The 14322-nt window shown below is 34.9% G+C and overlaps 1 protein-coding gene across 1 annotated transcript in view; it reads right to left on the bottom strand.

Annotated features, from left to right (window-relative positions):
* DICER1 (dicer 1, ribonuclease III) overlaps positions 1-14322 on the bottom strand; it is a 68048-nt gene that overhangs the window by 25321 nt on the left and 28405 nt on the right. Inside the window, exons 4-10 of the mRNA XM_086750246.1 lie at positions 11785-11977; positions 10684-10846; positions 10113-10243; positions 8801-8935; positions 7796-7956; positions 6255-6423; positions 3669-4141 (exon numbers count right to left, since the gene is read on the bottom strand). Of these exons, the coding sequence (XP_086606372.1) occupies positions 3669-4141; positions 6255-6423; positions 7796-7956; positions 8801-8935; positions 10113-10243; positions 10684-10846; positions 11785-11928 (1376 nt within the window). The 5' untranslated portion in view covers positions 11929-11977. The remainder of the gene's footprint in view (positions 1-3668; positions 4142-6254; positions 6424-7795; positions 7957-8800; positions 8936-10112; positions 10244-10683; positions 10847-11784; positions 11978-14322) is intronic.

Raw genomic sequence — 14322 nt, 5'->3', positions numbered from 1 at the left:
TAGTGAAAATCTCTGTAAGAATAATAAAAGATAGACTGCATACATGCACAGCATGAGTGTGCATGCATCACACGCATTTCAGACATATCATGGTAAAACCAGATATTTTAAAACCAATCTATTACTCTAAGGCTCCCTACTCACAACTGGCTTAGTTAATCTCATTTCTGTAACTGATGACTGAGTTTAGCAGAAAGATCTGCAACTGCTCCTTCCAAGTGTGTTTCCTCAATATATTTCCTCAATATAAGGTGTTTGTTTTTAACAATTTTTAAAATAGTCTATGTTTTAAAATACATATTCTGTTTGGGTATGCTTTACCAATGAGAAAGCTTTGATCTGTTCTGAAAAGCAATGCTCAGCCTACCCAGTGTTTACTATTTTTCAAATTAATCCAAATGTATCTACAATTAGAGGACTTAATTCAATTCTTTAAAAGGAACACTTAATAGACAGGTGAGGATCATCCATGCTCTTAGTTTATTCCCCTACATCCTTCTTTAGGTTACAAAAGCAGAAAAGTCTGGCTTCTGCAGTGTTTTGGTTTTACAGACAAGGTAGAAGACTGCTTACATAAATAATGCACTGAATCTGGAACTAGGCATTTATGGATTTAAAAGCACAATTACATTGTGCAAAGTAATTCTACTGTAGAATCCTTAGTTGATGTTTTCAACATGGATAGAACCTGGGATTTCTCAACCATAACAAGCTCTTGAGCACCAGAGCCAATAAAAATCAAGGGATCATATACAAAAAATTCCATGCCTTGCATATCTCACTACAGGCACCCCAGGATCACTTTGCTCGTAGCATATCCATCACGTCCATCACCAAGTGTCCAAAGGACAGCCTGCCTCCGTGTGTACCTCCAACAGTAATTCAGACCTTTCCCAATTACATCTCTAGCAGTTCTGCCTCAAGGGTGCTGTGCCACTCCCCAGCTACATGTTTACAACCTGCCTAGTGAGCTGCTGCCAAACCAGACAGAAAATGGCAAAGTTCTCCCCGCCCTTTCTTACCCTTGGACAACTACTGAAGTCCCTCCCCTTTACCTGGTCACTGTTTTAAACAGGATTTATGGGAACATAGACCACCTTGAAGACTTCCTTCCTTTGCAGTCTGGTAGAACTGCAATGGACAGGGAGTCTAAGCAAGCGAACGGAAAAGTGGCAAACAGCTTGCTACCCTTATGGAAACAGACTAGAAGGATTCTCCTGTACTAAAGTGCATGTGATTTGTTAGTTCAAGGCTAAACAGATTCACATTCCTGTATGCAGTCTAGGCTCTCGAGACAGACATAGTAAGAAAGTATGGGTTAATAACAGGACAGAAACCCTAATTAATTTTTTTTAATATTTCTTTTTCTACATGGTCTTTCTGTCAAGTCATATAGCTTCTATCTGAGTACCTACTAAGCACTTCAAACATTCTTACTGTATCTCACTTATTATAGAAACTGATAATTAAAAACATCTGAATAAACATTTCACTGTGCACATCTTTGGCAAGATCTTAAGAAACATTCAAGACTTCAACCTTGTGGTTAAAAAAATACTATTAGTGGTAGATAACAGGTGTTGTTTTTCAAATAGATACAAAAACTTCTGCTTTCAGATCCCGCTCTAAGGTTGCTGAGAAGCATAGCAATGAAAACAGAAGGAAACTGGGCTTTAGAAAGTGTTTTCTCTTCTGAAAAGGAGCTTATAGGAACCAGAACTCAACTGTATACACCAAATGGAACAGTAAATGAGCCAGTTGTGCACAAGAATCAAAGAATAAGCTGAGATTGAAGGGGTTTTTTTTTGTGATTTGTAGTATTTATAATAATGCGCAGTGGCTGTTGCTAAAGAAGTTAGCTCTAATTACTGCTTTGGAGAAAATTCCTACACATTTCTCCCAGAAAGTACAACACATGCCATGAATTTTGCCCTTCCTCAGTTATGATGAACCACAGACTTCATAATGAGATTCTAGTCTCTAAATATTACCATAATAAACACATTTTAAGAAAATTTATATCTCTGCTTTAATATAGTTCTGTTTAACAATCTATACTAGATTACTGGAAGCTCGAGTGGTTTTGATATAGTAATTCAAACACTCATTAACCTCCTTATTCAAGAGACAGTCTTTCCACCTGTATATACAGCATAAATATGGCTACCATCAGAGGCCCTTAAACTAAATCCACTCAATTGAAGTGAGCCTACACTGAGGGTCTCCACTGAAGGCTTTCAGTCTTAATTCCAACAGCTCAGGCCTGCAGATCATCCAGGTACTTCGACACCAGGTGTGTTATATGAGGTAAAGGGGCATTTTGAGAATCTGCTAGCTAGCTGCCAGAAGTAGATAAAAAGCTACATACAGTTTTGGTTTTTGCTGACATTAATCTGTACTAAAGGTTAAAGCTTAAAGATGGCAGAACTTGGCATTCAACAGCGGTTAGGATATAGTATAGTGCAAAAATCAGTCTACAAGAACTTACAGTAGAAAAGCAGTATAATTTAAAATCATACTCATAACTTAACAGAGAAGAAAAAAATTTCACATTTCTGTTCGCACCCTGTAGGATAATGAAATACTCATTTCAGCTTAGCAAAAGTTTACCAGTATCTGTTAATGTTATTCAGGAGTTATTAACAAAATGTTAATTTCACTGAATGGTTTAGTTTGCCTCATAGTCCACACTTACGTAAACATATTTAACAATGCCAAAAGGCAGAGAAAAAAGATGAAGTTCAAAATAACACACAATTTCATCTGCAGATCAAAGAACGTATTACACACTCAGACCATTGACTCCAGCAAAAAGGTAACAACAGAAGAGGTCAGATTCAGAAGTATCCAGAATGCAATAAACAAACTGCACAAGACATTTAGCATGCTATCACAAAAATACCAAAAAACCCCAAATCAAGGTAAGTGAATAAATCATATGTCATTCGTGGTTTGTGGCAAATAGCATTTAACAATTAAGTGTCATACATAACTAACACGGATCACATTCAGAGTAAGAACTGATAAGGAACTAGAGTATTGCAAAGTATATCTTGGCAAATATTCCAGGGTTCATATTTTTCTTGGTGGAGACCATAAGAAAGTGCTTGGTGTTTCACTGAATAGGTGTTTTATAAACACCAACTGTTAAAGTAATTCTGGTAAATCTTAAGAGATATTTGTACAACAGCAAACTTGATTTGCTATATATTTGGATCATATAATAATGTGATTTAGGAAGGCAATGGTAGTAAAATTTCCAGAAGTATTCCATTCAGTAGGCTAGAGAAGTTTCCAGCATCCATTGTTAATGTAAGTTTAAAGACTGATTAAGGTAAATCAGTATATGGCTATTTTGCAGGTTAAGTACAGTATTTCACATTTTGCCTTCTAAAGAGATAAAATTACAAACTCAGATCCAAAACAAGCCCTCGAGTACAATTTTCAAAGACATAAATTCCCATCTACTCTATATACACATAGCCTGATTTTTTTTTGTTATTTTTTATGCAGATCCAGTATGATCTCCTAAATCAACTTTTAAAGTAGAGTTCTGAAAATACAAGACAATCCCCTACATCTTCATAATATTGACATCCATGTGCTGGGAGCTGAGTCTGCCTTTTAATTTTTTTTTAATTAAACTTTTTTTAAATAAAAAGCTTTACCTATTTAGAACAACTGCTGTGTATCTTCTTTCCACAAAAATAATTCCACATAAAATATTAGTAAAGGGAGATGGGAAATTAGTCTCTGGCTTCTCTTTCTCTTCAATTTCTTCATCCTCATCATCATCTTCAGAATCACTCCAAGATACGTAATTATCCTGATTCCTATTGTTATACCATTCAACACTTTCAAACTGCTGCCGTTCATATGGTTTATATTTGCGCAAGATTTCAAGCAGCTTTATTACTTTTGGGGTTACAAATTTCAGATCAAGTGAGGCAGGTGAGAAGTGCTCTTCACAGAGTGCATGTATTTTCCTTAAGAAAGTGTCTGTAAACAACAAAAATTTCCTGTGCAGCTCCTCTTGTTCGTGTTTGATATACTTCTGCAGCTCTCTCACCATCATGCCAGCTACCTTATCTGCACACCAGGGTCCCAGAACAACCAACACAGCTCGACAGTCTGACAATATCTACAACAAATGAATTCAAATATCAGTTCAAAGAGTACATTCACAAACTATTCATTTCAGATTGGGATTCTGTTTCTCATATAGCACAATCTTTGTAAGGATTATGGCAATCATTCTATTATAAAAATATTTAGAAGTCTGCTTTTGTTATTTAGATGACCGTGGGAACTTTGGTGTTTCTAATTGAGCAAGCTTCCCCTTCCCTCCCTAAATTACTACAACTAAACTTGGAACTTTGTACATTTCAGAATCTCAAAAAAACAAGTTTAAAGAATATTTTACAGTTTTGTGGAATTGTAATTCAAAATTTACCTTAAGATAATTATGCTAAAAAGGAGAACACTTCCTGAGGCTAGATAAACAAAGCAGAAATTATTATCCTTTATATTTAACACAGATCTAATAAAATTAACAATTCACTGGGCTTTTTTACTTTATTTCTTACTGATACTTGCCAGAGTTTCAAAAGTATCCATCCAGAAAGTTGTACAGTGGCCTTAGGGTAATCTTAGCAAGTCCAGCCTCTCAAAGGAAAAAAATCAGGGGTTTCTATGTGTGGGTGAAACAGGAAAAAAAGAACTACACCCTACTCTGAGTAGAGCATAGGCACTTGAGTACCATGAACATCTTATCTGATGGCAAGTTGTTTCCTCTTGAATGGTAAAGTGGTCAAACAATAAACCAGGAATCCAGAAATGGGGCACATTGGTAACACTATTAAAAAGACTCATGATTTGGATGTACTATTACAACATAAGAACTACGACATAACTATAATAACAGTCAGGATGATACAGTTTTAAGCTGCTGGTTTAATTTCTCTCCTTCTTCCCTTCTGTGAGACAGCAAAGAGCTTATCGTCCTCCTTACATTATCCCTCCTGAAGTGTCTTAGCTGTAAGACTTAATTAAGGGCAAAATTTATCTAAACTAATTGCAACTGCATATACAGGCTTGATGCTCTCCAGTGCCAAGGAAAAAGGCACCTCAGGCTTAAAACTTATTTCTTTTTCTTAATATGAGTGCCTCCATCTTCTTGGAGAGATACCAGATCAGAAAACAAGCACAGAGAGTTATGTGCATTAGAAGCACAGCAGTTAAATGACTCTTCTGGACTATTCACATCCTGGAGACTGCCTCCAGCTGTCAGCATTCCTTATATATTTTAGCCTATTACATTTTAAGTTTAGCACAAATTAACCAGGACTTTCTTTTCGCATGCAGCCGTGATAAGCTGCCTTATGTATCATCCTTCCCTCTGGCCCAAATAATGTTTTTCTGAACAATGTCAGAGTGATGGGTTTCTAAGAATGCTAAAGGAAACCAGAATACTTTGGGCTGAAGAAAGAAATACGTTCTCCAACTTCCTCGTGGACTATTATAGAAATGTGACTCATTACGGACTTCTTGTTAAACAAAGACTTATATATCTACATAGTTGTACCTCAGAAGGCAATTCCAAACCACAAAGCCCAAGTGGGAAAAAAAGCTGCCTGGACCCCAAGTGTGACAGGTCCCTGCTCAACACACCATGCCTTCTGGACTCTACTCTGCCATCTCACATGACAACATAGTGGCAAATAAATACAAAGTTAGAGGCAAGCTTGAGGTTCAAATTCTGTTACAGTAAGGTGTGGCACGTGTCCAATACTGTTCTAAGATAAACTGTAGAAACTGTAGATCTATGGCTGGAATTTTTGCCTGAATTCTTACTTTATCATGTTTTAATACACCTGAGTACAGTTTTTCCAAATGCTTCCTGAGGCATTATTTCCTCTTCTGTACTGCATTATTCAAAGGTCATGGGAGTTCACGAAGACATCAAATTCTTGACTTCAGAAATAAGGACTCACAACATTAGGGTGCAGAATTATTTACTGCCTTAAGAAAACTTGAAACTCAAACTAGATGAAGTTCTAATTAATGGTTGACATTCAAGCCCTACTCGTTTATGAAAATACCTGTACTATTAGTGGGTACAAAAACCAGAAGTCTTTTTGCTCAGGTAGTCTAGGACGGCTAGCTTAGAAAGTTTCCACAATGTAACAAACATGGCAAAGAAAAACAGTAGTAAGATTTCTATTCCTCAGGTTTTTCACAACAGAAGTCCTTACCTGCTTAGAAATTAAGGTAGAATCTCTTTCTTTTGAATGTACAGATATGTTGCAGTCATTTAGAAAAGTAAGTGCTTCATCCAATTCCTTTAATAATCTTCCATACAACCCACTTTTGTCAGTATATGGTCCACAGTCTACAACGATCTCACATGGCTGAGAAGTATATCTTAAGTGAAGGAAAGATCAAGATAAACACAGCTTCTAAAAGTCAGAGCGATTTCAGCTTGTTAAGGTTATACAGCAAGTAACAACAGCAACATGAAGTGTATTCAAGCACATTTCTTTCCCTACCATGAATTAATAATGATGAACAATTACACAGTTAAATACTTCAAAGTAAAAAACCTCCACTACACCAAATACTTCATTCTAAAATACTGTTGTTTCTAATACACTCCCTAAAAAGCAGGTTAATATCATTACCTTCATTTCAAGTATCATAAAATTTAACGCAAAACAAACTGAATTTAATTGACCATCAGCTTCCCTTTTGGTTTTCCAAAGTGGCAAACAAATAAAACACACATCTGTCAAGTTTACCTCTCTCTCTCTCTCTACACACACTTACAGAAGTAGTTACTCTTCTTGAATAGCAGAGCTATGAGTGAGAAATTCTTAAAAGCAAATGGTTCACACAAGTTCAGAAAACTGCGTTTAAAAAACACACCCACAAAACACCTGTTCCAGAACATGAAATAACTGTCATTGACTTTGTATGAACTGAGTTTCAGACAACACAGCACAGCTGCTGCGAGAAAACATGCTACATATGAATAATTTCACACTAATCTTCCTCTAGAAAAAAAAAAAAAAAAAAATCACCATTCACAGGATTCTAACTCTGTAAGAACATTGAGAAAAAAAACCCAGTTGCTCTTCTACTTCAATATTGTTTCTACTGCTTCCTCACATCTTCCTCTGTCTTTCATCACCCTCTAAACTCAGGGTACTCATTAAAGAAAAAAAAAAAAAAAAAAAATATCATGCAACTTTTCTGGCATTAAGAATATCTTGTACTGCGGATATTGTAACATTTTTCTAAATTAAATAGCAACATTATGCATACACAGAACACGAACCAGTTACTCTCCAAAGACAAGACAGTGCATTTTACAAGTTCAGAAATGTGCTGTGTAATGTGAATTTTTTAGGTTGGTACCGCGTTTGGGTTTTTTTGTTGCTGTTGACTCTGTTGACATTTTAGTTTGTTGGGGGTTTTTTTTTTGGGGGGGGGGGGAGGGGAGGGGGTGTTAGTTGTTTTGTTGAGTCTTTTTTGTTTTGTTTTTCTTTAACAACTAAAGAAAATCTCTGAATATCAAGGCAAATCAGCCTTTCGCCTAACTTTAAGGAAAGATGTACTACAACACTGGTTACTCTAAAAGCAATTTAACAGTCTCTCTCCAGTCCAAATAGAAGTAATGGCATCACATACACACAAACTTTCCTAAAACTTAAAGAGGAATATTTTTACCGGTTTATTCCTCAATTCAAAATTAAAACATGGGCATAAACATAACACCTGTAATTGTACAACATACCTGTCTAAGACCACCAAATCAGTTGCAGTTTCAGCATTGCTCTTTAAAATTTTCTCCAGTTTCTGGATCTTCTCCTCTAATTCAGCAGGATCACATTTCCCATTTAAAATAGAAGCTGTTAATCCCAATATTCGAGGACACGATGGATAATCCTCACAGATCTGTGAAGTAAAACAGAAGGAAATACCTTAGAAGAGTTATCCTGCAAATCAACCATCAAGCTAGCAGACTGCAAAATTAGATGCTCAGCTGGAAACTAGTATTTCAACAATAGTTGCTGGAAAAGGAACTAAACAGGGAATTAATATTTCCTATTCTATTGACTGGAAGTTAAACTAGAAACTGAATAACATTTAAACAGAAATCATCTTCAAATATTTTCAATGTAGAAAAAATATAAAGAAATGAACAGCATTGCACAGAATATCCTTGCCACATTTAAACACACATATCATAATACTTCCACACCACGTAAAAACTACAGTATCATCTGAAAAAATAAAAGAAGTGCTCTGGGTAAACTTGAGAAAAAATTTGGAAAGACATCTATTACATAGGTTTCTCATATTGTATAAGCTAAATACCACATGGAGCCAAGAACACCCCAAAAGAGCCCCAGCAACATATTTAAAAATCAGTATTTTAAAAATAATCTTAAAACCTGATTAGTGCATCCCATTCCAAAACTCAAATATTTTATCAATGAATTTATAAAATTCCCCTAATTCCATAAATTTAGTTTTTCTTCTCTTCTAATGACAGGTTTTTCTTTAATCCCCGGTGTAAAATACAGTAAATACACTATATTTCTATCTAACAACATAATCACTGAGGTCTTAATTCATTATTGTAATTTCACAGTCCCAGAACATGCCAAAATAGGGTTCAACTGGTATTTTTCCTTGATAGTAAAAGCTACCTTAAACAGTTCCCACTTCCCCAGCCCTCTCACCTGACTCCTTCTCCTTAACCAAGTATTAAAACATTAATGCAATGGAAACACACCTTCATAATTTCACGGTATGGGTGATCCTGGATTGCAAGATGGCACTCGTCAAACACTAGAAGATTAATACTTGACAGGGATAAATATTTGTTTCTCAAAACAGTCAAAGCAACATGACATGTCATAACCAGAACCTAGATAGAAAGGAAAAAAACCCAAGTGTTAGCATAAGAAAAGTGCAAGCTATCTTACGTCAAGATGAAGCAGGAAAGTGTTCTGTAGGTCTTGCTAGACAATATTAGTCAATATCAACTCCTATTCATCTACACGCACCAGGTAAGGACAAAAAGGAACAAAACATTCTCTACTTGAGAAAGTAATCTGTCTGAAGGTTTTATATGCATCTCCAGTCACATGCCTAGGGAAAGAAATGAATACAACTGACAATATCAACACCAGACACACTACATAGAACAAACGTCATTAAATCCATAACAAGTTAGTGACCCTTATGTGCCATCATCATATCTCTGGCAGGAAAGATAATTCTTCATAAGCTCATTATCACCCACAGCTGTAACAGAAAAGCAGGCTGTTACCTCAATTCTTTTAAAAGGAAAACTCATTTCTTGTACACTATCACAGACAAAAAGTTGAGTTTCTTGATAAAATTATGGCCTATTTTAACTTTGAACTTCAGTAAGTGTAGTAACACATTCACTTGTCTGAGTTCCTCAGACATTTCACAGGCCACTATTAAACGCTGAAGAGAAAAAAACCCAGAAATTACAAATATTTGCATTACTGAAAGATACTTAGGTCAGTATGGGGGGGAAAAAAAAAAAAAAAAAAAAAAACAAAAAAAAACCCAAAAAACAAACCAACCCCACTATAACAGAAGCGGTCCAAGAATCACCAAGGAAAATGTTACCATTAAAGCTAATGATTTTCTATCTAAAAAGAGAACTATACAGTAGTAGTGCACCCAAAAAAGCAGAAATAAAATGCATGCCGAAGAGAATGGGCTACACCTCCAGAGAACATTCAACTTTATAATCTTTTTTATTCCCTAGTATTTAAGCATCTTTTAATGGCATTTAAAGTACACTATGAACATGTAAAATTTCTTCTGCAATCATCATCATTATGAGCCACAAGTCAAGGAGACTGAAAACAAAGGATTGAAAGAACCGCTTTTTAAAAACAATCTGAGAACCCTTACACATATTTGGCCTCAAAGATCATATACAAATAATACCAATATGCTGAATTTCTGTTAGGAAAAAAAAGTTAATGTAAAATTGGAAAAAATTATCACTTTGAATCAAGCCTAACTTACTGTAGATTATATATTTATACTTATAACATTACCTGATGCTTAGAGAATTCCTGACTCCACTTCTCTTTTGTCCATGATTCAGTTATCTCTAAACTTGAATACTCTCCCACTTTAAGATCTGAATGTGTCCTGACAGCTGACACTTGTTGAGCAACTTGATTTGCTTCAGAAAAAAAAAATACGAAAATCTCAATCACATAAAGGCATTTTCATACATTAATATTCAACGTGTGTGTCACATTACCTAGCACCATGTTTCATAACATGATCTTTAGCTTAATTTATGTTAAACCACGTGTACACATGGCAAGTGCCTTCACGTAAAACCACAGCAAGGAAACAGATTAGTAAATAAAGTGCACTTCAGATTAAATGTCTTGATTTTAAACCAGGAAACAGAAGATGTTATGACAGATTGTGTTAAATGGATTACAAGCAAAAGATGAGTGGTATCATATTCTTTAATCGGGATCTTTAGCATCCTTCCTGTTGAAGACTTTATGCAAGTTTCTCCCAACTTGGCTTTCACACAACTTCTACTAAGGAATATTCCACAGAAGTATTGGCAGCATGCTTAGGAACTTGGTATACTTTTGCTCTTACCTGAGTTGACCAAAAACACAGTTCTTTTTCCATTTTTGTTGAAATCCCCCCTAATCTGATAGGACAGCTCTTTAGTGAGTAGTACTGCAATAAAAGTCTTCCCTGAGCCAGTGTTTAAGCAGACTATTGTATTATGATCCAAAGCTGCTTCAAGCAGTTCAACCTAGGTTTAAAAAATAACAACATTCTTACTTGCAGCTAAGCAGTGAAAAAGTCGACAAAAAAAAAAATAACACAAGTGGTAAATAAACTATAGACAAGTCAGTAGCATCTCTAGAGATCTTTCCAGTGCCACAGAATGGACACATCTCTTTCATAGCAACGTATTGTCAGTCTTTTAAAAAAATATTAATATACACTGTAGTCTAAATCCAAAATCATTTAGTCCTTTAGTATCACAATTTGCTGCTATTTTAAGTAGCTTTCTAATTATACCTTCTTAATAGATGATTCTGTTGCTAGACACATTGTGTGATAAAAGAAACTAGAGCTTTTAAATCTAACTGGATACATCCATTCAGACAAAAAAGCGAGTATATGAGCTCAAGGTGATCTAAACTTTTCAGTAATACTAACCAAATACCAGCTTTCAGGCACCTCCGCAGTGCAAAGAGAAGTAAAATTCTGGAACTCAGAAATAGCTTTCCTTAACAAAATGAAAATCAGAGTGCCCTGATAGGGTTTTCTGACATTACTGAGCTCCTTCAATCAGTATGTGAACCAAAAAATCAAGATTTACCATGCAGAAAGTGAGAGGGGGAAGGAAACACGATTGTAAGCACACAATTGAGATGCACATTGTAATGTTCACTGTATTTGTCCCTAAAAGCATTTCACAGAGAGCAACAAGAGAATACTCAGCTTAAAAGCTGTTCTGCTCAGTACAGCAAATGGAGAAGAGGGATCAGGGCATATTATAGATGTAAAACACAGCCAAGCTAAACAAAGAGAGGCACAACTAACTCCCAACAGGTAGAGAGACACGCCTAGACTGTCTACAACACCACACATTCTCCAGCTGTTCTGGTTCTTTTTCTATTAAGTTAATGGATTTAATTGTACTTTCTTCTGACATTACTGTGTTAGTATTGTCAAGAGTACCTGATATTTTCTTGGCGTGTAAATGTTATCATGAATTGCTTCTTGTTGCCATGGTAGTCCAAAAAATGGACCCATTGGGGAGGAAGCAGGGGTCATGAGCTGCAGTCCCGCCATGCTGAGGGATTGCAAAGCAGGGCTTTTCATTCATTCATCCAGTGTTTCTTTCATTGCATTTTTGCTCCAGCACAGCCTACTAAGAGAAGAAAAAGAAACAGTATTAGATATAGTCACAACATAAAGCAAGAAAATAAAATTTACTCTAGAAGGACTTAACTTGATTTTACTTCCAGTAAGTGCTAAATCTCATGCCACTTTCATCAGAAAGTGTTAATTTTAAATTTACAGGCACTTTTCCACTTCAAGATGTGTGTTTATCAAAGTACCAAAGAAATGTGGAAGGAGCTGTACCTTGCAGGGCAAAGTTCATTCTAGGCATCTGGATTTATGCACATACATTTCAGAATAAAGTTACATTTATGTTCTGACAGAATCTCATTTAAAATATCTTTAAGAACAAATTTCTAAAAGTAAAGCTGTTTCAGCTTTACTTCAAAAAATAAAAATATTTATTTCTTCTAGAGCACAGGCATAAACAAATATCACATTTTCCATTTTTCTCTCCAACCAGAAAGTTCCTATGATCAGTTGAAGTTTTACATATGCATATATAACAGGAATTTTATTCTAATCAGCAGGAAAAGAACAAGCACTGCACAAGAACCTCAGTATTTTCAAATCAACATCTTCTGATATGGTTATCCGTTTAAGGAACTGGCAGAAGTATTATAAATAATTGCTGATAACTCTGATAAGTACTAATGGAGAAAGGGACCATTATCACATTAACCACGTATTTCCAGAAAGATATTGTAATTCATAAAAAGACCATTCACAACTCGGTAACAATTATGCACAGGAAAACACTTTCCTTCTAAGGCTACAAAGTCCTCATCAGTGGGGGTTTTAAAAAACGTTTGCTATCTGTCAGGAATGATCAAGGTAAAAAAAAAAAATTATATAAAAAAAAAAATCAGTTTTACCTTGCCCAGGGAAATTGATTAAGGCCTTATGATATATAAAAATATTGCTGAAGTATAATACAAGCATCCTACATCAAATCTAAGAAGTTTTGACTCTTCCCCTCCCTTCAAATCAGACACACATCCTATTCAACAAAACAATATTTTCAAAAGTTAGTTTTTCTCAAAATTCCTAGATGATCTATATTCATTTTAGCATCAAATCTCATAATGAGCAATGTATAAAAATGACAATGCTTTCAAATTTAATCATTTGTTAGAAATACATGAGGAAAAGCTAGTTATCATCCTATTGCATAGAAACATCCTCGCTTTTCTATATAACGGCAGTTGATTAAGTTTTGCAAATGTGCAGTAGGGAAGAAAAAACTGAGAAAAGTATGATACAGTATCTAATAGAAAATATTAACCACTAATGGCTATGAGAAAAAAAACACTTTGAGAGATTACAAATAAACTAGTACAACTAAAAAGTATTCATTTATTTTTGTACCAAAATGAAATCTTATTTTATTTACCACAGTCTTCAACTAATAAAACACTAACTCTGTCATATATTCACATTTTCAAGTTAAATACTATAATTTGGGCCATGTCTAAACACTGATTTATATTTTAACTTAACTAATATCAAGTAACTACAGGAAGCTCTGGCAAAAGAGATCAAGCCGATGCTCTCTAGTTTTCCACCTCAGGTGTATCTTCTACAATAAGAAGGCATTACATTGAATTACATGATCACTCCTCTTGCAGATTCATGCAGAAATAATACCACTTCATAGAAAGTAGTCAAATATAAAGCTTTGTCTCAGTTTTTTTTCAAAGAGATAGGGGGAGTCCTGAAGGACAGTGCAGTTAAATTGTAGTAACGTTGTTCTGTTCCATTAAAATAATTATTTCTCTCTTGAAGACAAACATTTAGTAGTAAATGCTACTTGCTGGAAGACAGTAAATGTAACTTCTTTGTCTTTGGGTCAGCAATCAACGTACATCTCCCTCTATCAAAAATAGTATCTCTTAACTAAGAGTACTGTGTTGATATCGGTGGAATCTTGTCTGATATTTAACTTTGAGCTTCACAGAAACTGTCAGGGTGAGAATACTCCACAAAGAAAAGATGTATTCAAACGTTTTAAAACAAATAAAAGGAATGAATGTACATTTTCACAGGACGTAGTAAAGAATGCTCTTGACATTTTATATTATTTTTTTTTTAGTTGCTTTTGAATGACTCTAAAACTCACGCAAATCTTCTAATTTACTTTCTCAGTACTGTCACCTAAGCTACCATTTCAGCCTGAGTCTTTCAGATTATCTAAACAGATAAAATGGATTAATATGACACTGCTTTATTTATCTGTAAATAAAAAACAACATAGTCTACACATATCATAAAATCAGTAATTATTATTATTCATTTCAGTTAGAATACAAAAAGACTCCCGTAGATTTTAAAATTGTTTTTGTACATTTCAGACAATGCATAAAAGCACACGCT

The sequence above is a fragment of the Chlamydotis macqueenii genome, chromosome 5, assembly GCF_036417535.1.
Source record: "Chlamydotis macqueenii isolate bChlMac1 chromosome 5, bChlMac1.mat, whole genome shotgun sequence".
Taxonomy (NCBI): Eukaryota; Metazoa; Chordata; class Aves; order Otidiformes; family Otididae; genus Chlamydotis; species Chlamydotis macqueenii.
The sequence above is the reverse complement of the archived record's forward strand: the minus strand, read 5'-3'. Positions and strand labels throughout refer to the sequence as shown.